The sequence below is a fragment of the Urocampus carinirostris genome, chromosome 13, assembly GCF_059441175.1.
Source record: "Urocampus carinirostris isolate Australia breed hairy pipefish chromosome 13, RoL_Ucar_1.0, whole genome shotgun sequence".
NCBI lineage: Eukaryota > Metazoa > Chordata > Actinopteri > Syngnathiformes > Syngnathidae > Urocampus > Urocampus carinirostris.
In genome coordinates this window covers 38,506,240-38,530,556 of record NC_142361.1, presented here as the reverse complement: position 1 = coordinate 38,530,556, position 24,317 = coordinate 38,506,240, and the positions used below count along the sequence as shown (strand labels likewise).

At 44.3% G+C, this 24,317-nt stretch overlaps 1 protein-coding gene across 1 annotated transcript; it reads right to left on the bottom strand.

The window, feature by feature from the left end:
• Positions 1-5,258: 5,258 nt before the first annotated feature.
• znf318 (zinc finger protein 318) lies at positions 5,259-23,931 on the bottom strand. The gene is made up of 12 exons (XM_088351421.1): positions 23,530-23,931; positions 23,349-23,434; positions 20,676-20,931; positions 17,102-17,575; positions 14,099-14,624; positions 13,061-13,149; positions 12,881-12,980; positions 12,473-12,786; positions 12,237-12,395; positions 10,878-10,971; positions 9,145-9,263; positions 5,259-9,002 (listed from the first exon to the last, which is right to left on the bottom strand). The coding sequence occupies exons 1-12, from the start codon at positions 23,755-23,757 to the stop codon at positions 5,583-5,585; spliced, it is 5,865 nt and encodes a 1,954-aa protein (XP_088207547.1). The 5' UTR covers positions 23,758-23,931; the 3' UTR covers positions 5,259-5,582.
• Positions 23,932-24,317: the final 386 nt, after the last annotated feature.

The following is a 24,317-nucleotide window of genomic DNA, read 5'->3' as shown; positions in this document are numbered from 1 at the left end:
ACAAAGACACTGTACTAGTATTTCTTTTTCTGTGTCTCTCTCTTTTCCACCCATTTTCTCCCACTCTGTCTCTTTCACTCTCTGTGTCTCTATCTTTCTCTTCCTTTGTTGCTCTTTGTCTCTTTCTCTCTCTGTGTCTTTTAACCTCTTTTGCCTTAACTTCCTTTTTTCTTTTTCCCTCTTTTCTCTTTCTCTTCCTACCCTTCGCGCTTTCTTTTCTCTCCTTCTGTTTTTCTATTCCTATTTGGTTTTCTTTCTTCCTCTCCCTTTCTTTTCCCCCCCTCTCACGACTTTTAATCTTTTGTTTGTCAAGCTCTCTCCCTCTCTCTCTTCTTTCTTTGTCCCGCCCTCTCTCCTTTCCCCTCCTTCTTTCTCTTATTTCTTTATCTCTGTTTTTCTTTCTCTTTATTCTATTAATCCGGCCCCTGACAGAATGTTTGTTCTATTGTGTGGCCCCCGAGTTCAAATGAGTTTGACACCCCTGGTCTAAAAGAAGGAACTTGGAAAGCCACACTGACAGACCTTCTCTTGGATTATTAGCAGGGTTGGGTAGGGTTACTTTAACTGGATTACTTTCAATGACTTTTGGATGACTCCAATACCAAATATACTAATAAAAGACAAAAGAAACTAAATATGAATAAAATGATGACTCACAACACGTGGTAAGCTTTCTCTCCTGGCTTTGATCTCTTTGAACTCCGGCAAATCGAACATCAAATGCCACAGAAACAAAATGAAAATAAATCCAAACAGCTTGCCAACATCATTTTTGCCGTTCCGTGTATTCCGTTACTCCCCAAGCCTGCACAAAATGGAGTCATTTTATTCCTATTTCGTTTCTTTTGTCTTTTATTAGCATATTTGGTATCAAAGTAATCCAAAAGTCATTAAAAGTAATCCAGTTAAAGTAACCCTACCCAACCCTGATTATTGGAGTACCTCCATCCCTTGATAGACCGACCTACGCCTGTGCAAATATGTCCCCTGATGGACAAAAAGACATCAGCTATCTTCAGGTAGTGGGCAGGAGACACCCTTAACTAGTTGCCAGCCAGTAAAAAAGTCCAAAAATGAAGTCGCTTGGACGTTCACTGTAGAAGGAAATAATACATGCAAATATATTAAAGTAGAATAATAAATTTTCTTATTCAAATTATGAATTCATTTTCTGCACTAAATTATTGTTGGTAATATACCGATTAAAGGGGTAACTACAAGCCTGTCTTTTTTCATTTTCTCCTTTTATACTTCCTTTTTTTCTTAACTTCTTTATACAACATAATTCGTAATATCAATCATCAAAGCAAGTGAGCCGTTTGAGAGCCGGCTCTTTTTAATGAGTTGAGCCAAAAAAGCCGGTTCTCTAAAAGGAGACGGACTTCCTTTCACTACACAACTTCCACATGATATCCGATGTTTTTTAAGACCACATGTATTTCAAATGTACTCAATCAACCAGATCAGAATGACTTACGGCGTTTTAATTCAGGTTCTGCCATTGTGACTCGATGAATGTCTCCAAAGAAAATTCAAAATTGTCGTAATGTAGGCCTACTGCTCTGCTTTCGCTTTGTTCATGTATGATCGGAACGATGCATGATGGGAAAATCCCCAGGCGCCAGTAGCATCAAACCCTCGCTTCGTTTGCAATGAAAAAAACCATACTGAGATAGAGGCTACCGTGGCGAACTCGTTTGATTTGCCGTTTGGTGATAGTCGGTGTATACCGAATGGTACCCATCATTGACAAATTAGATGTTCTCGTACGTCTTACACGTCTTAAAATGCATCATAAACCTACTTTGCACGGCAAAAACGTACAGGTTGACAGGTATGCTATTCATTCCCTCACTCATGCCTAAGGACATCCCTGTCTCCAATTCACCTGGCATGCCATGTTTTTGGAATATAGGAGGAAGATGATAGCGGGATTTGAACCCATGACCTCAGAACTGTGCTGCAGACCTGAACCACATCCATTGCTCTCAAAAAATGCAAACAGACCTCCAGTAGTGCAGTGTTTTTCAAGAATTGTGCTGTAGCAAATTGTCATACTCTGCTGTGGGAAATTGCCCAATTTGAGCGCCTGTGCTGTCTAGCGAACGCTGTTTTTCATTCGGCTTTACTTTTACCGGAGTTTGCCGGCACTGACTGGTGGTGTTCCATGGGAGTTTTCTTTTTTCAAGGAAGGAAATGTGCCTTGGCTCAAAAAGATTGAAATACACTGCACTTGTGTGCATACAGACAAGGTTACAGTTCTCGGTAATGACATACATAAAAAGATTTATAATGAGTGCTACCTGGTAATCGCAAGATTGGTGATTTGTCTTTTGTGATGCATGCTTCCACCACCAGGAGTTTACATGCAAGCAATGTTCCCTGTAATTTTCCCTGAATCTGAGAGTTCACACAAAGTCGGTGAGCAACGCTTGAAACAACAGTGAGCAACGGCAATCCCAAGTGTGGCAACTGAGTCATTATCAAACATGTCCAAAACTTGACATCACGTTACATTTTGCTGAGTTTCTGGCAATGCAAAATGATTTTTTCTCTTTTGAATGAATTGACTCATGTACTATTGCAAAGGTTGTACGGCCGACAAACGTCGTTTGTTCTTACAATTCTTTCACAAAATATCCATTTCTTTTTTTTTTCCTGAGATATTTTGTCACATAACATTTTGGGGGGCTTATTTAGTCGGTTGTAAGATACAGAACTGTACTTAATCACATTTGTTAGTGGAAGTAAAATGTTGGCAACAAGATTGACTTGATATCATTGGAAATTATTTGAATGCAATACAAACGTTTTCTTCTTTATTCCGTGTTTTTTTATTCCTACTTTTATTTTTTAATTCCTTTGAAAAAAATCACCGTCTTCTTTCCTGGAATACTAGAATCGCCAAAGCTCACGCAGTATGCCCCGAAAACTATCTCAAAGACGAGTCTTCTCCTATGCGCCTTGTTCTCTCGACCAAAGCACGCAATTCCTCTCTCTCGCCGAGAGCTCCGGTTGACCGACCGCTACGTCGCTCTTTCACAAGATACCTGTTGGAACAAAATCTGCACTTGTACGATAAAACATAGCTGGCAATTTGGTGCTGGGGTCAAACGCTTTAACCATGCCGTAGAAAACATACCAGTGTTCATTTGAGCTGTGAAAAGTGATGGGTCCCGGGGACTCGCATGCTGAAAAATCTATGGGTCCCAACAGAGATCTATGGCTCCCCAAAATTTAGTCTTATCCAGGTTGAAATCGTAAATCGGCGACAAATATAGAATATAAATTTATATATTCATTCTGTTTTAATCATCAAATTATGAATTCATTTTCTGCATCAAATTATTGCTGGTAATATACCGATTAAAGGGATAACCACAAACCTGTCTTTTTCCATTTTCTCCTTTTATACTTCCTTTTTTTCTGAACTTCTTTATACAACATAATTCGTAATATCAATCATCAAAGCAAGTGAGCCGTTGGAGAGCCGGCTCTTTTTAACGAGTTGAGCCAAAAAAAGCCGTTTCTCTAAAAAAAGACCGACTTTCACTACACAACGAGATCTCATTGGCCGAGATCGGTGTGCGGACGAAAACTCGAACCGAGAGACCAAAACAACAATGGCGGATCTGCCTGAAGAAAAGTTTGGAGTGCAGTAAATCTTTGCTTAAAAAAAGTAATCGGGTAATAATGACAATTCTGTGGCAAAAAGGTTGCGTCCCGGGGACGCACGTTGATCTGAGACTATGCGTCCCCAGCAAAAATGGGACGCGGGTAAACGAGAACACGGCACACACTCTTTTCTTTGATTGGCTATTTCGACTTTCCACAATACATCCACGACTGCTTCAGACATTCCAGAAAACCACTCATTACAATTTTCATCTTCTTGAAATGTTTGATTCTTGCCTTTAGTTTGAATAAATTTAGATGTGTGTTTTGGATTGGATCAGTAGTTCATCTTCAAATCAATGAATCCAAATGTAGCTTCTTTAAATTTTACGAGTCTGGTGGTTATTTTATAAGTTGGACATTTGGCGTCCTCCATTGGCAATTCTGGGGTAACTGCAATCACCACTCAACACTTCTAAAAAAACGCCTTACAGTGGAACCTGGGTTTTCAAACGCCTCTCAGTTCGAACAAATCGGTTCTCGACCAAAAATTTCGAGAAATTCTTGCTTCGCTTTTCGTTCAAAAAAATCGGAGTTCAAACGCCGGTACGCTAGGGGCGATGCTGAGCGGCGTACGAGTGTAGATTGTCCCCACCCCTCGTGAAGAACTGTTGTCACGTGAGCGTGCACTTCTTTTTGCTTTCATTTTGAATATCGGTGAACGGAGTGTTTTAACCCCTAATTATGCCTCGGAAGAAGGTGAGTGCAAGCAGCAAAGTTGCTACAGGTGAAAAAAGAAAAGTAGTGCGTACAACTATTGCATTTAAGAAAGAAATAATAGCAAAATATGAAGAAGGTGTGCGAGTTTCCCTTCTTTCAGGAATACAGCATGGCTTCTGCCGACCGGTATGAAATCCTATTCATAATTATTTTCTTTATCCTTTAACCGCTCACCACTTGTTGTGGAGACCCGGGTGTTAAATGACGTGTAAACGACCTGATTTTTTTATTTTTACACGTTCATGTTAGCGTAATCTTTCGTACGGAACGTACGATTAGCCTGGGTTAGCTTTACGTTAAATATTCAAGATAAACATTCAGGGTGTTGGAACGGATTAAAACAATTTTACATTACTTTTAATGGGAAAAAACGGCTCCGGTGATGGTACAAATCGGATTTCGTACAAAGAAATGGAACGGATTATGGTCGAGAACCGAGGTTCCACTGTAGTTGATCAGGATTGTTATCAAGGTCCTGCAGAACCAGGTAACAAACGAAGAGTTCAAATCACACTTGATGAAAAACCTCCAAAATATGAGCCTCTACCCACATATTAAAACCCTTGTCTTTGCAGTTCTCACTTCATATCTGGTAAATCCCTTTAAATTCAACCTTCTTAAGCCAGCACTGGGGAAAATTCCATGAACAGGCATTTAACTGTAAAGTGAAATTATCCTAAGGTGGATGCTTGGGGTCTACTGTCACTTGAAAATGGAAAGGAGAAAAAAAAAAAAAACGCTACGATGTAAATGGACTAAAACCTGAACTAATCAAGGCGAGTCGAACGAATCGGGAGAGATCGAGTTGAGCAAGTATGCCATCACCGGTCTGTCGTAGTTCTGCAAAGAAAAGAACCACCAAGAACAATGCAGTCTAGTTTAATCTACCAGTAGCTTAACAACTGGACTCAGGTTTAAAGAAATGGACAAACACATGTGACCTCACTAATATTTAGTCGGGAAACAAATGAAAAAACAAATTCTTGATTTGTGACCTTGGAATGGCAAATGTGGAGGAAACATATTTGGGTCTCCAGTTACTAAACAATCCCTGTATGACAGAGAAAAACGTCCAAGTCTAAAAGTCCCAGATTCAAGGTAAAAGAGTTCAAGAACCAACCCAAATGTGGGGTACATGCACTCCTCAGGTGCAATACCTTCAATCAGGAATCTTTCCTAGGGTTCTCCTACTCAATGTTCGAGTTGGCCATTAGTTCAAAAAAGTCCAGACTTTCAGCTGTTAATATTGTTGTCATGTCATCTTGAAGAGTCCCATCTGATATCTCGGAGTGCTTAAGCTCATCCACACCAGACTCCAACAGATTCCGTTCAGTGTTTTCTGTAAACTCGGAGAGCTTTGGATCAGAGTCTCCAGCAGGTGCTGAGAGGGCCCGGTCGAAATCTTCTGCAGATTCTGAGAGCATGGGGTAAGCAGCTCCAGTGGACTCTAGTAGTATTTTTTCAGGATAGCTTGTAGACTCTGAAGGGACCTGGTTCACAGCGCAGGCCAACTCTGGGAGTATCCGATCAGCGTCCCCAGCATAGTAATTGGAGACATCTCCGGTGTACCCGACTAATAATTCCTGGGGGAGGTGGCTTGCGTCCCCTTCGTTCTCCATGGTGACATGGCCGGCGTCTCTGGCAGCCACATGGGAAACGTCCCAGGCAGACTCTAGGGCGACGTAGGAGTCCCCAGAAGACTCTTGCGCAACGTTTGAGGAAGCGGAATCTCGGGCAATGAGGCCGGAGTCTCTGGCTGACTGCCGGAGGAGGTGGACTTTGTCCCCTGCAGTTTCCATGAGGATGTGGCTGGGGTCCCCGACGGGTTCTTTGGCGGCATAGGAGGCATCCCGGGCATAATTTTGTGCGATGAGGCTGTCGTTCCCAGCTGACTCCTTGGGGAGAAGGCCTGCGTCCCCTGCGGTTACCAATTCGAAGTGGCCAGTGGACTCTTGGGGGGAATCCTCTGTGGACTCTTGGGTGACGTAAGAGGTGTCCTCGGCAGACCCTTGGCCAATGTCCTTGGCAAACTCTTGGCCAATGTCCTTGGCAAACTCTTGGCCAATGTCCTTGGCAAACTCTTGGCCAATGTCCTTGGCAAACTCTTGGCCGACACGGACACCGTCCTTGGTTGACTCTTGGGCATAGCGCAAAGTGTCCCTAGCAGATACTTGGGCGACACGGGAGGAATCCTCTGCGTAAGCCTGGGCGAGGTGGGCTAAGTCTCCGTCCGACTCTTGGCCGACATCCTTGGCAGACTCTTGGCCAACATGGGCAGTGTCATCAGCAGAGCCTTGGGCGACGTGGCCTGCGGGCTCTTGGGCGACATGTAAGGCGTCCGTGGCCGACTCTTGCGAAGTGTTCCCAGCGAACTTTTGATCGTCATTGGGGGCATTCCCGGCAAGCCCTTGAGTTCCCCCGATAGACTCTTGAGCAACCTGGGTGGCATCCCCGGTGGCTGGTTGGGCGTCGCAAGTGGCGGCCCCGGTAGACTCTTGGTGTACGCTGTTAGCGTCTTCAATTAATTGTATGTTATTCATTCTGGTCTGAGATCTAGTTTGAGATCTGGTTTGGGATCTAGTTTGCCGGGTGTGGACAACAGGAGGTGGAGGAGGTCTCTTTTTGGCATTTCTACTTCGTGTTTTAGGACCAGGTGTGGATTCGGGCTCGGTCAATGGAGAAGTGTCTTGGATTTGTTCACCAATGCCCCCGACAGGGTTTTTCTCATCACGTTTTGGCTCACAGGTTTTGATCTCCTGCTGATGTGGCAAAGGCTGTTGCGGCGTGCTTTCATGATGTTCTGCAGAAAGAATTTCAACTGAGGTTTTGACCAGAGCTCCGTCTGGACTGTTCTGCATAGACCAAACAGATTCAATCTGAAGCCGTAGGGGGCTGTCAGGGTCTTCTGCCAGTCCAGGATCTGGCAGAGAAATTGCATTTGAAGGCGGGACTTCAGGGGCTTTTTCAGGTTGACTTTCACATGGATCTTTGGGTTTCTCACTTGTGTCTACTTCACTGGATTTAGTCAAGGATAAGGCTCCTCCCATTTTGTAGAACATGCCAAATAAATCCTGGGCTTTGCCTGCAGCCAGGTTACTTTTTGGTTTGTCAGACTTCAGACCTTCCAATTTGGTAAAGATTGGCGGAGGTTTGACAAACACAGCACGAATCTGTTCACTCTCTGGAACACCGGGAGCAGCCACATCTGGCTCCATGTCAAGCATTTCCATTTCAGTGACTGGCTGGACTGGTTGCGATACTTCGGGACACGGGTTGACCTTGAGCTTCGGGAGTGTTGGAATCGCTGTGGGTAACTCAGTAGGTGGAGCTGGTCCGACAGATGCTGGCGATGATGTCCCAGGTACAGGAAGAGTAGGAACACACAAACGTGGAACTACGGGGCTGTCATCCATAGGCTGCGGCGGTTGTCGACTAGAGCTCTGGGGGGCTCCGATGGGGTCAGGGTTCAGCTCAGGTTTTCCCTCGGTGTAGTTTTTCCCCAAAACCGCGGGATTGGCTGCAAAGTTGCACCGCGTGGATTGTAGGCTGCCTGGGGGCCACGGCGCTGTCGTCGTCTCATGTTTACCAGCCAACTTGAGAGCATCGTCTTTGGTGTAGGCCATGCAATTCCTAAAGAAGTCCACGTGTGCGTCTTTGGCGGCCAATTCCTCCTCCTTGATGCACTGGGCCGCCGCCTTCTCTATCATCTTATTCAGTTGATCCTTATTTTTATTCCAATTGAACTTTGGAAGGTTGGACCCCGGCTTTGCGGCATACGAGTTTTGCTTGAGGAGTTTGGCTCTCATGGCCGGACTCGGTCCACAAATTATCTTGGGCGGTTGGGAGGGCTTGACCGAAATGTCTGCTTGTTTTTTGGAGACTTCTGGCATTTTCCTCTCCTTGTCCCGCTCTTTACCGTCTCTGTCACGCTCGTGTTTTCCTGGTTTGTGCTTGTGCTCAGAGCTGTCTCGCCCGCGTTCATGTTTTGCCGGTTTGTGCTTGTCCGAGTTGCTGTCTCGGTCGCCCGGACGTTTTTCAGATTTATACTTGTCCTCACGACGTGGCCGGCGCTCCTCTTCCTCTCTGTGATAATGATGCTGTCGTCCTTCCTCGGTTCGTTTGTGTCCCCGTTCGTCGTCTCTCTTCCTATTTGACCTCGCCTCTTCCTCAATACTCGAATGGCATTTGTCACTCTTCATCTTGGATTTAAACTTGTCATCCTTCTCTTGAGGAATTGTCTTTGTATTTTTCGTGTCATATTGTTTCTTGACCACTTTAAGTTCATCCTTCTCTTGAGGAATTGCCTTTGTATTTTTCATGTCATATTGTTTCTTGACCACTTTGACTTCATCCTTCTCTTTGGGAATTGTCTTTGTATTTTTCATCTCATATTCTTTCTTGACCACTTTAGGTCGGTCATCCGCCTTAACGGCTTTCGGCAGGGTATCCTCTGAATCAGACTCCTCATCTTTTCTTTCCTTTTTGCATTTTTTGTCACCGTTGTCTTCTTCATGCTTGCGCTTATTAGCCGACTGTTCCAAGGCCAGCCCCACTTGGCGGTCCAGATTCCGTCTCTGCTCATACATCGGGTACTTGTAGGTTTCTTTCTGTGAAACACACAGAGAGTGGTTTTGTAGTTTTCTCCAACTTTTTAAACAAGGCAAGGAATAGAGCCAATGGCAAATATTGAACTTCACTTCCCAGTACCACTATCAAAACTATCACATACTCATTTTGATTTAGCAATACCTTGTAGTTTTCATTGTGGCAGTGAGTGATGACATGGTCTTCTGCACAGATGGCATCTCCAAAGAAGGATTCACACAACTGACAGAAGAATCCTCGCACAGGAATTAAGAACTCTGACCCTGCAAGACAAGCCACATATGGTCAATCATGGCAGATGGCAAATGTCATATCATACAGAGTGACTCAGTTAAAAATGTAGGTGTCATATTTGACCCCGATCTGTCCTTTCAAACACATGTGAAGAAAATTACTAGACCCGCTTTCTTCCATCTTCGCAACATTGCTAAAACTCGTCCTATGCTGTCTAAGCCGGATGCGGACATTATAATTCTCACGTTTGTTACCTCCCATCTCTATTACTGTAATGCACTACTCTCCGGTCTCCCAAAGTCCAGAATCAAAAGTCTTCAGCTGATTCAAAATGCTTTAGCAAGGCTTTTAACTAGGACAAAAACGTCCGATCACATCACGCCGATTTTGGCTAACCTGCATTGGCTCCCTGTTAGCCCAAGATGTGATTTCAAGGTTCTCTTAGTATTATACAAATTTATACATGGACTTGCTCCCTCATATCTTTCAGATCTGATTCCCCCCTATGTTCCGGCGCGAAGCCTTCGTTCAGAAAGCTATGGCCTACTGGTGATCCCAACAGCCAAGAAGTAAATAAAAGTGTTTTAAGCCTAGACTAACTTTTCCACTGAGGTTGCAGATTGGCATAGAAAGAAGAGCATTCCATTTTTATTTGTCCCTCTGTCCATTTGACTTTGAGACCCCTGACTTGTTGATTTGCAATTTGGAGCCTTCGTTCTGAGAGTGCCGGTCAAGAAGTGTTCCGCAGGTTCGAGAGCGTTCTCCATCCAAGCTTAAAACACACTTCTACTCTAAAGCATATGAATAACCTATACTTTTTGTGGACAATATCTCTGTATTATCTGTAATTGCAACATCCTGGTAATCCTGAAAGGGGGATACCACATGTGCGGTCCCTTCTCAAGGTTTCCTCATGTTGGGGTTTATGAGTTTTTCCTTGCCCTCATGTTTCCAGATCAGGGGATGGTGTAATAATAGTCTGAAATAATAGTCTGTGCAATAACCTGCGCAGCCCTTTGAGACGCTTTGTGATTAAGGGCTATACGAATAATAATGACTTGAAATGGATATGACTGGGTTTACACGTTTGCATTTATTTTTTGTTCCAAAAGCTCAAGTCCTTGTAAACCACAAAAAACACCTATGTTTGCACTCATACATGTGAAGGTGTATAGCATTGATATGTATATATTTTTGTTTATTGTGAAGGTATTTGACAAACACTTGAAATATTTATTTTGAGGCGTGTCACTTGTTTTTCAGATTTGCAATGATTTATTGTTCCAAAAGCCAATGTCCTTAAAACAATAAAGCTGCACCTTAATAAAAAATATATATTAGCAGGTGTATAGCACACATTTGTATGTATGACATATTTTTCTTTATCGTTTAATATTTTAAAATATACAGATTTGTGCACCTATTTATTTGTCCACAAAATTTCAATTTTTGAATTAAGAAAAGGAAATAATCAATGTTTTTTTTTGTCCGATTCATCGATTAATCCAAGAAATAATCGTCATTATTTACCGATTATTATAATAATCGTTAGTTACAGCCCTAGATCAGACCAAGCCGCAACCCGGGACCACAAAACGGCCCGAAACGGCCTCAGTGAACATTTGCCCACGGATATCCAGTACCTTTTGCCGGTTTTGTTGGCTTCTTTTGGATCTGGTCCTTTTTGGCCGCTTGGCTTGGCAGCGAGACCCAGGGACGATCGTAAGGGTCCATAGTCTGGAAAGGATCGGCGGACAGGATCAGACAACAATTCCAGACAACTTTCACCAGAAAAAAATGTAGCATTTGTGATTCTGGTGTACATTCATGTTTCTTAAGGGAAAATGCCGAAAAGAAGGCTTTTGTAAAAAGATGTAACCATGGAGTAGCCTGTTCAGGGGTCACAAGCATTTTTGAAGCTATTTTTTTCTTATTGATTAGCGCAAAAGGTCAGCAGTTTGAAATGGATTTCTTAAATGACAAGTTATCACTATGTTGTTTTTACTTCAAGTGTTTTTCCCCTAGATAGAGAAGAATCTGGCAGGCCGCCAGGGTTTAAGTGGTCCTGCAAGAGTCTCGTAATCTTGTGTTTGAAAACAAAGTATCTTTTAATACATAAAAATGCCAAGTTCATAATATTTCTTATGTAAATTACCACAATAGCTTTGTTTTTTGTATTTGTGCTACGGATCTATTAGTCTCACGACGCCAGCTGCACTCCTGGTTGTCCCGCCCCGCCAGCACTGTGATTAGACAGCTGGGCAAAATGTGACATTGACGAGTGTAGCATTTCCCCCAAATTTAGCGCCGAGCCTGACAACTGTAGCTGAGAGACGGCCACTGAAAAAGCTGCGGTCAATCATGGACAATTCATGACATCCACTACACAGCATCATTTCCAAATGGAAGAGCAGCTTCAGCGACAGACTTCTGTCACAGTCTTGTTCCACGGACAGACTGAGATCATTTCTTCCTCATGCCATGAGGCTCTTTAACTCCACCCGGGGTAGTAAAAACCCAAATTAAACCCTACCCCCACATTTGCATATTACTCTATTTTTTATGAAAGTGTGTATTTCCATCGCACTATTTAAATAAAACGTTATATTGGCTATTTTTGTATCATATTCCTTTTACTTTATTATTGTTTTATTTTCAACACAAGGATACTGCTGGCAGTGTGAATTTCCCTACATTCCCTGAATAAAGTTATCTATCTATCTAAGCGGCCCATGAATAAAACCTGCCCAGAACCTTCTTGCATAGCCGGTGTAGTCAACAGAGTGTAAACACAAGGTGCTGCCATCGCAAATAATTAGAAAAAGGTTCTCAGAAGAGGAAAACGCTTTGGTGGATGAGGGCCTTAACTGTAGCTCAGAAGTTGCGCATAACAACCTCCTGTAAACCATCGACGAACTGGCATCCTGCAGTACTGATATTTACTACTGTGATTGGCCAAATCACCAATCAGAGTTTGACATACAATTGAAATTAAAACTCACCTTGCGATGGCCTTTGCTTTGCAAATGTTGGAAGAAATCAAACATGGAGCCTGAGGTGTGGTTACAGTTCTTGCACCAGTGGTTTCCGGCATCGTAATACTCGAAAGGATCTGGGGGGGGACACTGCGGACTGAGGCTCGGCTGCTTCGCTTCAGACTTCTACGAAAGTAAAATGCAGATGAAACGTCCGTTTAGCTTTTCGTGAGTGCAGACCTTCCGATTAGGTCTGAACATACCTTCCGAGATACGCTTTTTTCTCTGCCGCCACTATCTTGGTGGTCCTCAGGACTGTCCTTGGCGCGCTGGCTGCTTTTTTTAGGCTTGACCACCGAGCGTTTTTCCGGTGTGGTCGGGCGGGGGCGGTCAGAAGGTTGGAGCCCCAGGATGAGTGCTATTGAGTCGATCTCTGCGAGCTTCGCCTTGGCCGCCTCGTGCTCCTTGTGCAAATTGGAGATCTGTGCCAGGATGTCGTCCTGCAGCAGGCTGATCTCCTGCAGGAGCGGGTCTTTGTGTCCGTCCTTCTCGCGGCGTTTCTTCCTGAGCACCTCGCCTGAAATTGCACGTACCGGGCCATGTCAGCCGGGCTTTAGAAATGGTAGGCTTAGGTCCTTTTAGACAGCCCCTCCGCTGCCTGCACAGTGTACCTTGTTGCTTCCGGAGCCGTTCCAGTTCCATCATCAGGTACTCCTTCTTTTTTAAGCGACGTTCTCGCTCCAGCATCAGGTTCTCCCGCTCCTCCATAACCTGAACACACCATCACCGGGATGTCTTAAAGTCACTGTTGCCGTGACCACTCGTACCCAAGCTCCCTCCACAAAACACACCTTCAGCTTTTGGCTTTCGTTGTTCTCCTTCTCTGACACCGGACTGGAAACCGCTTTAGTCCCGGCAGACCAAGGAGATTTGACAGCACCTTAACAATAAACCGTGAAAACCAATTAAAAGGGCCAAACCCCCTGGCAATGCTGCCACTCGGGCAAAAACAGAAAACAAGACAGTCTGCCGGACAGCAAACCCGTGGGGGAAAACAACTGGGTTTGTACACCTTTCCAAAGACTTTTAAAGGCAAATTTTGAATTTTCTACTACCATCACAAGGAGGTTTCCTGTGTGAATCATCTATTTTGCAGATCCACAATTTTAACATTTGTTTTTCAAGTCCTCAGATTTTAGCCATTGTTTGCATTCTCAGTTTTCTAGCCATCGTTTACTAAAACGGCAGCCTCCTGGCAACTCTTGGGCGATGACGCTTCACATGACATATAAACTAATGCAATGGCACAGCGAAGCCACCGTAGCTAGCGTGTCATCGTAATTTTTAGGCAGCCTTTTTTTTCAGACTGCTGAGAAACATTGCAACAATTTAAACCATTTACAAGCACTTTCCCCCAAATTCTTGCACTTATCAATCCTTGAAACACAACAATATAATCCAAACATTTTCAAGGATTTTGAGCACCCGTGCAAACCCTGAAAAAAGCATTTGAGACTCGAGGTAAGATCGAACCTGAAAATTCCAGCCCTACCCGACACCTGGGCCACGGGTATAAAAGCCCAAGCGTTCTTGAACGCAACCGATTACCTCGATTTGAGGGCGTAAACCGAAAGCTGCATTTGTGCGCTTCTGAAGTACGTGCATCTCCGAAATGCATCGCCTGGGTATTAATTCGGGCTCGGTCCCTCGAAACTAGTGTGCACTGAAGTACGCGCTGCCCCAAAATACAGCGCTAAAAAAGACACACTTCCGCACCAAAGTGCAGTACCGAATGGCACACTTCGGCCCTCGAGCACTTCTGCGCCAAGTATGCGGGGCGCCGACATGCAGTGCCAAAGTACATTTACATCAGAATAATATAGACCTACCTTTGACCTGGGTTATGGACGGCTCAGGTGGACAGTACGGCACGGCAGGTGGGTAAGTGCTAGAGCTGGGAGTCTGTGGGGGCAGCGGCATGCTCGGGGGCGGGTACATAGGCGGCGGCCACTGCTGGTAGGGCATATAATTCCCGTACTGGCCGTACCCCGGCGGAGGGAAATTGGGCGACACGGTGCTGAGGTTCGGTGGGTAAGGAGGCGTCGGCAGAAGGGGCGAAGCTGTAACTCCTGCTGTGTGCAGCGGAACGTCACTGGAAGCTACGCTAACGCTGCGGCTATCGTCTTTGCCCCGGCTGTCGGCTACTCTGTCTTTCGCCATCTGACCGATCTGTCTTTTGTCCTCGTCGTCGGAGCTCCGGCTTTGTCCGCGCCGATCGGGGCTGTCGTCGGAGCTGTCGGATGAGTAGCGTTGGCGCCGCTTGGGGGTTTTCGGGGGCTTATGTCCATGCAGGCGCTCTCTGGTCCTGGCTGCCAGTTTGCTGATGTCATTCATACCCAGATCCAGCCCGATGGTCTGTAAAGGTATTGCCAAACAGATTTTTTTTTCATTTAGGCAAGAATGTGTAGTCTTCCTGCCCACAATTATGCAAGTATGTTGCAAAATACAGTGGAACCTCGGTTCTCGACCATAATCCGTTCCAGAACCCTGTTCGAGAACCGATTTGTTCAATCACCGAAATCGATTTTCCCATTCAAAATAATGTAAATCGTTTTAATCCGTTCCAACATCCTGAATGTTTACCATGAATGTTTAACATGAAGCTAACCCAGGCTAATCGTACGTTAGCGTAATCTTCCGTACGAATGATTATGCTAACATGAACGTGTAAAAATAAAGAAATCGGGTCGTTTACAAGTCATTTAGCACCACAAGTGGCTAGCGCTTCATTGGAAATGGGGCTCCGTTCCAACACCCTGAATTTTGGGCTCAGTTCCAACACCCTGAATGTTTACTTCGAATCATAAAGCTAACCCACGCTAATCGTACGTTCGCGTTATCGTAATCTTCCGTACGGAACATTACGCTAACATGAACGTGTAAAAAAAAAAAGATAAAGAAAAGAATTGTGAATAGGATTTCTTACCTTTGTGGTGGTCAGCAGAAGTTGCATGCTGTATTCCCTAGCAAGATCGTAAACTCTTTCATATTTAGCTATTATGTCTTTCTTAAAGGCAATAGTTGTACGAAGAACTTTTCCTTTTTCACCTGTCCTGCTTGCACCGACCTTCTACGGAGGCATAGTTAGGGGCTAAAACACTCCGTTCACCAATATTAAAAGTAAAAGCAAAACGAAACACGTCTGCACGTGATAACAGTTCTTCACGAGGGGTGGGGGCGATCTACACCCGTACGCCGCTAAGCATGGCACCCTAGCGTATGCAGTCACGCATTACCGGCATTCAAACAGTTATAAATGGCGTATATATTTGTGGATCTGAACGATAAGTGTGTGAATATTTGAGTCAAATCTCTCTCCATGAAGACCATTTACCAACCTACATCATCACCTGATCCCTCAGGACGCGTGCACATTGTTGATCCAAAAAGCGTGAGTAGCAGTACGAGTTTGAACGGAGAAATTTCTTTTATTGAGTTACTTTTTTAGAGACGCAATTTACAAAAACAACATGCCCAGCTGTTGTGTGTGTACGTGTGCACAAATTGCAATTTTAAGGAAAATGGTTTTTTTTGTGACTCACAAAACAAGCTTTTCAAAAAGCACTGTAAAAAAAATACTGTATTTTCCGCACTAGAAGGCGCAGCTGAAAGCCTTTCTTTTTTTCAAAAGCTGACCATGCGCCTTATAATACAGTGCGCCTTATTTATGGATCAATATTAAGTCGCAAAGTCTTGCAACTAACGACTCGATTTTCCCCCGAACGCCAAGTAGTCCGCGGTGTATGCTGGGATTTATTTACCGGCGTTTCATTGGCTAACCAATGTGTCAATCATCATTTGAATCGATCACTATTGGCTAAAGTTATTTGGAGGTCAAGGGGAGGATCCTTTTTATCATTTACAGGCTGGCATTGGCTTAAAAGGCAAAACAAAGCCTGCAATTGGCCGAAAAAGATGAATGCGTATAGCACGTGGCTGACGGCATACAAAAAGCATTTTTTTTACTATTCTGTATTTGTAAATATTTTTTTCTCCTGGATTTACTAAACTCACGGATATAAGAGGACCATGGCTGCACATTATTATTGAACACAACGACTTCGGTGAGCTACTCCGGCTATATATTTTCCCTGTATCTTGTTTCAGACTGAACCCGATGTTTCTGTGATAAGCGGTGCAGATAATGGATGGAATGGGGTGTCTATTTTTAAATTAAACTCCATTCCAAGTGTTTATTGTCATATGGACAGTAAAGTTGCGAGCGAAAAAGAAAATAGAAACTAAGGAATGGTTGGCATTTCTTGAATCCCAAGACTTTAACCTTCCGAATGATATTTGGAACGATGCATTTGAGTGACATCGTACGGACACCGCATCCGCATGTGTCTATGACACGAATTTGCTTCTTTGCAAGCTTTCGGAATGTTAAGGGGGTAATAAATTGGACTGAACTATCTGACTGTTTTGTCGACGTTCCCAATGTAGCGCCTTATAATCCGGTGCGTCTTATGTATGTCAAATATAGGACCAAAAACTATTTTTTCGAGGTGCGCCGTATAACCCGGTGTGCCTTATAGTGCGGAAAATACGGTAACTGGACCGAAGACATCATCAGCAATGTCCGAATTAGCCTTTTCATTTAATGTGTGGTTTATATCAAGTAAGACTCCCAAGAAACATGGCAAACATTTCAAGCACTTACAAGCACTTCACCCAAATTCCAATCCTTGAAAAACAACATTGAAATTCGAGTATTTTCAAGGATTTCAAGTACTGGTATGACCCCAAATATATATATTGACTTAATGAAAAAAAAAAAAAAAACACGTACCATTTCCTCACATTTTGTGCGTTTCAAAATTTGAGATTACCTTTAAGAGGTTGTTGATCATCTTGTACTCTTCTTGAGGAAGCTCCTCCCTCAGCGGTGAACCGGGAGGCGACACCTTTGACGCGCTGTGAGAGGCCGAGGTTGAAACCGAAGCCCAGTCCTTAAGGGGTTTGCTGTCCGTGGTCTTTGGGGTGTTGAGCAACCGGTAGTCTTTCCACTCTTCTTTCTTTTCCGGTAGGACGGAGGCCCGGGGAAGATCTCCATACAGAACGTCCTCAGTTACGTCCCCGTACAGAAACTTTTCCTCGTCGTCGATGACGTCGGGCGCTCGCTCGGCTTCTTCTTGAGCAGCAAGCGGTTCCTGCAACTTGAGGATCGCCTGGAATTCGGGCCGCTGCGCTATCTGCGGGTCCGAGCGTAGCTGGTTCAGCACCGACGCAATGGCGGCAGAATCCATCCCTTTGAGGGCCTGCGTCAGCTGCTCTTCCAAATCGGATAGGCCCGGCTTCGAAATCTGGAACACACACACACACATCAATTCTTCTTGAGCTGTGCGGCCTCAGGCCTCAATTTTCCCCCAAATATGATTTATTTCTCTTTACGGAAGAAATGATCAAATAGAGTACAGTGGAACCTCGGTTCTCGACCATAATCCGTTCCAGAACCCTGTTCGAAAACCGATTTGTTCGATCACGGAAAATGGTTTTTCCCATTAAAAGTAATGTAAAATCGTTTTAATCCGTTCCAGCACCCTAAATGTTTACCATGAGCGTAAACATGAAGCTAACCCAGGCTAATCGTACGTTCGCGTTAGCGTAATCTTCCGTACGAAAGATTACGCTAACATGAACGTGTAAAAATGAAAAAATCAGGTCGTTTACACGTCATTAAGCACCCGGGTCTCCACAAAAAGTGGTGAGCGGTTAAAGGATGAAGAAAAGAATTATGAATAGGATTTCTTACCTTTGTGGTGCTCAGCAGAAGCCATGCTGTATGTATAGCAAGATCGGAAACTCGCACACCTTCTTCATATTTTGCTATTATTTCTTTCTTAAATGCAATAGTTGTACGCACTACTCTTCTTTTTTTACCTGTAGCAACTTTGCTGCTTGCACTGAACTTTTTCCGAGGCATAATTAGGGGTTAAAGCACTCCGTTCACCGATATTCAAAACGAAAGCAAAAAGAAGTGCGCGCTCACGTGACAACAGTTCTTCACGAGGGGTGGGGGCAATCTACACCCGTACGCCGCTCAGCATCGCCCCTACCGTACCGGCGTTCGAACTCCGATTTTTTGACCGAAAAGCGAAGCAAGAATTTCTCGAAATTTTTGGTCGAGAACCGATTTGTTCGAACTGAGAGGCGTTCGAAAACCGAGGTTCCACTGTAAATAGAGCTGAATGGAAATTGGAACTTTGTTACGCTCTGCTTCCATCTCCTGGCTAGAGTAATTACTGCAGCCTCAGTCAGCTCATTCATGGTTTGCGTGCAAAGACGGGCATTTCTTAGACACGCTCCAATAAACTCTTCTTTTCTCATCTTTCATGGAATTTGGATTGTATTTAAAACAGACCACTTCTTACTTTCGCCATTTTCATGCTACACTAACAAATACAGCATTGCATCACTTTTAACTTAGGTCTACAATGACTTACCTTGTAAATATTGCCTAACTATCCTAATAATTGCTCTCTTGCGTTTCTCTCAAGTCTGTTCTTACAACTTTAACGTAAAGTGACACGTCTAATCTTGTTCACTACATTATAATCAATGACCGTAATGACTTGTCTATTCGAATAAAATGTTTGTGGCCGAGATCGGCACGCTTTGTGTCATTGTGAGTGAGGTCACCTCTTACTTTATATTTTTCACATTATTTTAATTGATAGCTTTTAAGCTTTATTCCATAACGCCAAGAAAAAAATCCATGCTTGACCTGCGCAGAATCAATTAAATTGTTTCCCGTGGATATGTTTGCCTTAACAGCATTCCTACAGGTTAAGGTAAGTTAAGTACCAAGATTTTTTTAAATCCATTTGATATTAAATGTAAGACCTAGTCGGAAAAAAAATCCCACAAAAAACTAAAAAAATGAATATTTCTTGCACACAATACATTGTGCCTCATACACATTACCTGCCACAGCTTTAAGCCAAAGTGAAATGCGTTCTTCAGACAGACACTTATTAAATTGACACTTTCCAGGCATATTCTAAAGCAGGGGTGTTAAACTCATTTGAACTCGGGGGCCACACGATAGAACAAACATTCTGTCGGGGGCCGGACTTGTAGATTAAAGAGAAAGAAAAAGAGATAAAGAAATAAGAGAAAGAGGGTGAGAAAAGGAGAGGGTGGGACAAAAATAAAAAAAGGGAGAGAGGGAGAGAGCATGAGAAACAAAAGAGTTAAAAAGAGAAGTTGAGAGAGAGGGGGGAAAGAAAGGGAGAGGAAAAAGAAATCCAAAGAGAAATGGAAAGACAGAAGGAGAGAAAAGAGAAAAGAAAGTGCAAAGGGTAGGAAGAGAGAAAGAGAAAAGAGAGAAAAGGAAAAAAGGAAGTTAGAGCAAAAGAGGTTAAAAGACAGAGAGAGAAAGAGACAAAGAGCAACAAAGGAAGAGAAAAAGAGAGACAGTGACAGAGAGTGGGAGAAAAAGGGTGGAAAAGAGAGAGAGAGAGAGAGAGAGAAAAAAAAAGAAATACAAGTACAGTGTCTGTTCGAGGCACCTGGCTTTGGCAACATCAAGTTGCCATATTTCAACCTGCAGCTTGTTTTTCTCTTGCGCTTCTCTGAGTGTTGTCTCGCGGGCCGGATTCAATCCCTTAGCGGGCCTGATCTGGCCCGCGGGCTGCCTGTTTGACGCCTGTGTTCTACAGTAAACGTCTGTCCGAAGTTGTGGGTAAACATGCGTCTTCTCTAAAAGGCCCGACTGAAACCACATCACCGTTTTGATAGTTCCGTCATTGTGGTGACGCGATAAAGCCACGAATGTATATCGGTGAATTGTTAAAGAAGACAATTGGAAAATCTTACCAAATCTTCTTAGTTCAGACATTTAAGATTTTCAAAAATTAGATGTAAGCTATTTGAATGCCAATTAAGGCCTTATTTTTAGAATAATGAACTGCAGTGGTTTGCGCGTGTCCGGCACAGTTCTAAGGTCTTGGGAGCCTCCTGTGTGGGTTCAAATCCAGCTACCGGACTTCCTGTGCAGAGTTTGCATGTTCTCCCCGTGCTTGTGTGGGTTTCCTCCGGGCACTCCGGTTTCCTCCCACATTCCAAAGACATGCATTTCAGGTGGATTGGCCGGTCCAAATTGTCCCTAGGTGTGAATGAGCGAGCGAGTTGTCTGTCCCTGTGTGCCCTGCGATTGGCTGGCAACCAGTTCAGGGTGTCCCCTGCCCACTGCCCGATGATGGCCGGAATTGGCTCCAGCACCCCCGCGACCCTACTGAGGATAAGCGGTGCAGCTAATGAGATGAGAACTCGATGCCTTTTAAAACTTTTCAAGGAACGGCGGGAACCCTGCTCGAGTTATGTTGCAGGAAGGTAAGCTTGCGAGCGAGCGATAGTATTTATTTACGAGCACATGAGGAGGTACGCAGGGGGTGTACGCACACTGATCGAAGGTTCTTGGTCCGAGCGTTTCTTGAGGATGGACTTGGTAGGGAGAACCAACAAGTCTTCCAGCTCCTTCTGGCGTTTCATGAATTTTCGGCCTTGGTGGCGGCGGTTCTGCGGGCTGCTGCTGGAGCCGCTGCTGGAACTGCGAGGACTTCGTTTCCGGCTACGACTCCGCCCTCTGGATCGGGACCTGGACCGGGACTCATTGCGACCCCTGCTGCGGCCGCCACTCCGGTCCGAACTTTGGTGCCTGCGGTGACACAAAAAGCCAGCACTGACGTTTGAGACACTAACTTAACTTAATTTACTGCAAGGGTGGAAAGAACTAAGTACGATGGTGAAATAATCTTTTGTGTAGTTACAATAAAATCGTTTGAACACATTGTCTTTGTTCGTATCCCACAGTCCGTCTTGCTGTGAAAGAATAAGTGCCGCATTGTGTTTGTAAGGTTTTTAGTATCGCTTCAAAAGGTGGGGTGAGTCATTTGAGGAGCCCTTAAAAAGTTGAAATTTCCATATTTTCTCGTACAGTGGAACCTCGGTTTTCGAACGCCTCTCAGTTCGAACAAATCGGTTCTCGACCAAAAATTTCGAGAAATTCTAGCTTCCCTTTTCGCTCCAAAAATCGGAGTTCGAACGCCGGTACGCTAGGGGCGATGCTGAGCGGCGTACGAGTGTAGATTGCCCCACCCCTCGTGAAGAACTGTTGTCACGGCAACGCGCACTCCTTCTCTGCTTTCGTTTTTCAAAAGCGGTGAAGGGAGTGTTTTAACTCCTAATTATGCCTCGGAAGAAGTTCGGTGCAAGCAGCAAAGTTGCTACAGGTGAAAAAAGAGGAGTAGTGCGCACAACTATTGCATTTAAGAAAGAAATAATAGCAAAATATGAAGAAGGTGTGCGAGTTTCCCTTCTTTCAGGAATACAGCATGGCTTCTGCAGACAATCGCCAAGGTAAGAAATCCTACTCTTAATTCTTTTCTTTATCCTTTAACCGCTCACCACTTGTTGTAGAGACCCGGGTGCTAAATGACGTGTAAACGACCTGATTTTTTTTATTTTTACACGTTCATGTTAGCGTAACCTTCGTACAGAAGATTACGCTAACGCGAACGTACGATTAGCCTGGGTTAGCTTCATGTTTACGCTCATGGTAAACATTCAGGGTGTTGGAACGGATTAAAACAATTTTACATTACTTTTAATGGGAAAAAACGACTTCGGTGATTGTACAAATCGGTTTTCGTACAAAGAAATGGAACAGATTATGGTCGGGAACCAAGGTTCCACTGTATGTGTTAACAATGCCCAACTGAGATCAAAGAGCCCTTATACTTTATTGTCCACAGCGTCTGATTTTATCTTACTTTAAGCAAAGCTGTTTGGGGCAGAATGGGGAGACGTGGTGGACAGTGGCATCATACTTTCCTCTGCACCTTTTTTTTGTTTTTATTTTTTCAGTGTAGCATGAGAACGGAAAAAGAAACCTACTTCAAGGAGAGTGGAAACGTGAACCCAAACCCCGAGAAAGATGGAAAAAATAAAACGAGCACGTCTAAGAAACGCATACGCAACAAGAATGAGATGACAAGAGGTTGCAATGATGACAAGCCAGAAGATGGCAGCAACGAGGGAAAAAAAGTTGTAAATTCTGCACAGCTGCTTTAATAAGGGGAATGTCAATCATTAACAAGGGGGAGCAATTGGCTGAGGTTGACAGGTATGTTTCTTGTCCTTATCAAGTTTCACAACAGAATTTGTGCAAGAGCGGATTTAGAAATCAAATGTATTTAACCCTTTCAAGGCAGTGGAGCATTACCGGCACTGCGTTTTTCATGTTTCTGTTTTGTTTGACTTTCCTATTTTTAACTATCATTTTTATTATTTGTATTGCCCTTAATCACAAAGAGTCTCAATGGGCTGCACAGGTTATTGCAAACCACAGACTATTATTACACCATCCCCTGATCTAAAACCTACATGAGGGCAAGGAAAAACTCAAAAACCTCAACATGAGGAAAATGAAACGGTTGGCAGTGGCTCAGGAGGTAGAGCGCTCGTCTTGGGATCAAGAGATCGCAATTCCAATCCCGGCTCCTCCCTGTTACATGTCGAAGTGTCCTTGGGTAAGACACTGAACCCCTAATGCCCCCAATAAGCAGGTTAGCGCCTTACATGGCTGCACGGCCGCTATTGGGAAATGTGAAGCACACAGTGAAGCGCTTTGGAAAGTCTTGACTTGAAAAGCGCTGTATAAATGCAGATCATTTCATTTCATTGAGAAGGCGGTCCCTTCTCAATGAAATGATCTACATCTGCCATGGATGTTGCAATAACAAATATACAGATATTGTCAAAAAATATAGAATAGAATCCTGTCCTATATGAAAGAAAACAAAGTTATAAACATGCAACATTCTTGGGGATGCTTGGGTTGAATTGAGATGCTTAAGCACCCCCTCGATGAAACACATCAAGATCCCAGTTATCAGAATGGGAATGATCAACGGTTGGGAAAACACATCTCACGTAAAGACTGTCTTTGGTTACATTTTTTAAGATAAAAGAATAAAAGGCCTTTGTCAATTCTTAATAGGGTGCAGCAGGCTCTGTAAGGATCATGCAGCCCGAGGAAACCGTTGCATTGATGGAACATTAGAAAGTAGTTACCTGTGTGCACGGGCGGAGCCCTTCTGCTCGTTTCCCACCGTAATGACGAAATCGTGGTCAGGGAGGCGGCGACGAGGGTAAAGCCTCTGCGAAAACAAACAAGAGCTGTTAGCATTTCCAGCACTTTTAGTGTACAATCAACCAAGCCAGAGAGGGCGAAAGTGCGTGAGCTTGTTCGAACCTCCCTGGGAGGACTATATGGGTACTGGCCGCCAGTGCCTCGGTGTCCCTCCGGCACGGGAGGATGATCGTAAATGCGCTGTTGCGGAAAGCGTTGACGCTCCACTGTGTAATTCCCAGGCAGGTCCGTGTCGTCGTGCCTTTGGTACGGCCTCAGCGGCGGTCGCGGGTCGGGATTCCGGTACGGTTGCGGGCCACGGCTTGGGAAAGGCGGCCGATCGCGGAACATGTTTTAGCCGAACCAAACCCCGAGCAAACCCAAAATCAATGACTACTAACGTTCTTCGGCGGGGTACAGTCGACAAAAACAGACTTAAGCTATGGCTAATGTTTCGGTTACGGGATGCGTGCGACACTTCCTCTTGTTTCGCTGCCCGTCAATGTAAAGCGGCGCCCCCTGCCGTATCGGGGCGCTATTGCAACTCATTCCCTTCGCCCCTTGCAGGCAAACGCGGCTCTGCGCTTTTGACAACTTGTTTTAGAATCGGGAAAAACAAATGTATACCTGTCAAACCTGTACGTTTTTGCCGTACAAAGTATGTTTATTGTGCATTTTAAGACGTGCACAACGTACAAGAAAATCTGTACGGAAAAACGCAAATTTGTCAATGATGGGTACCATCCGGTATACAACAACTATCACGAAACGGCAAATCAATCAAGTCAAACGATTTCACAGCGGTAGCCTCTCTCAATATTGTTTTTTTCGTTGCAAACGTAGCGAGCGGTTTGATGCTACTGTGCGCATGCGTCTGCCGCCTGGGGATTTCCCATCATGCATCATTCCGA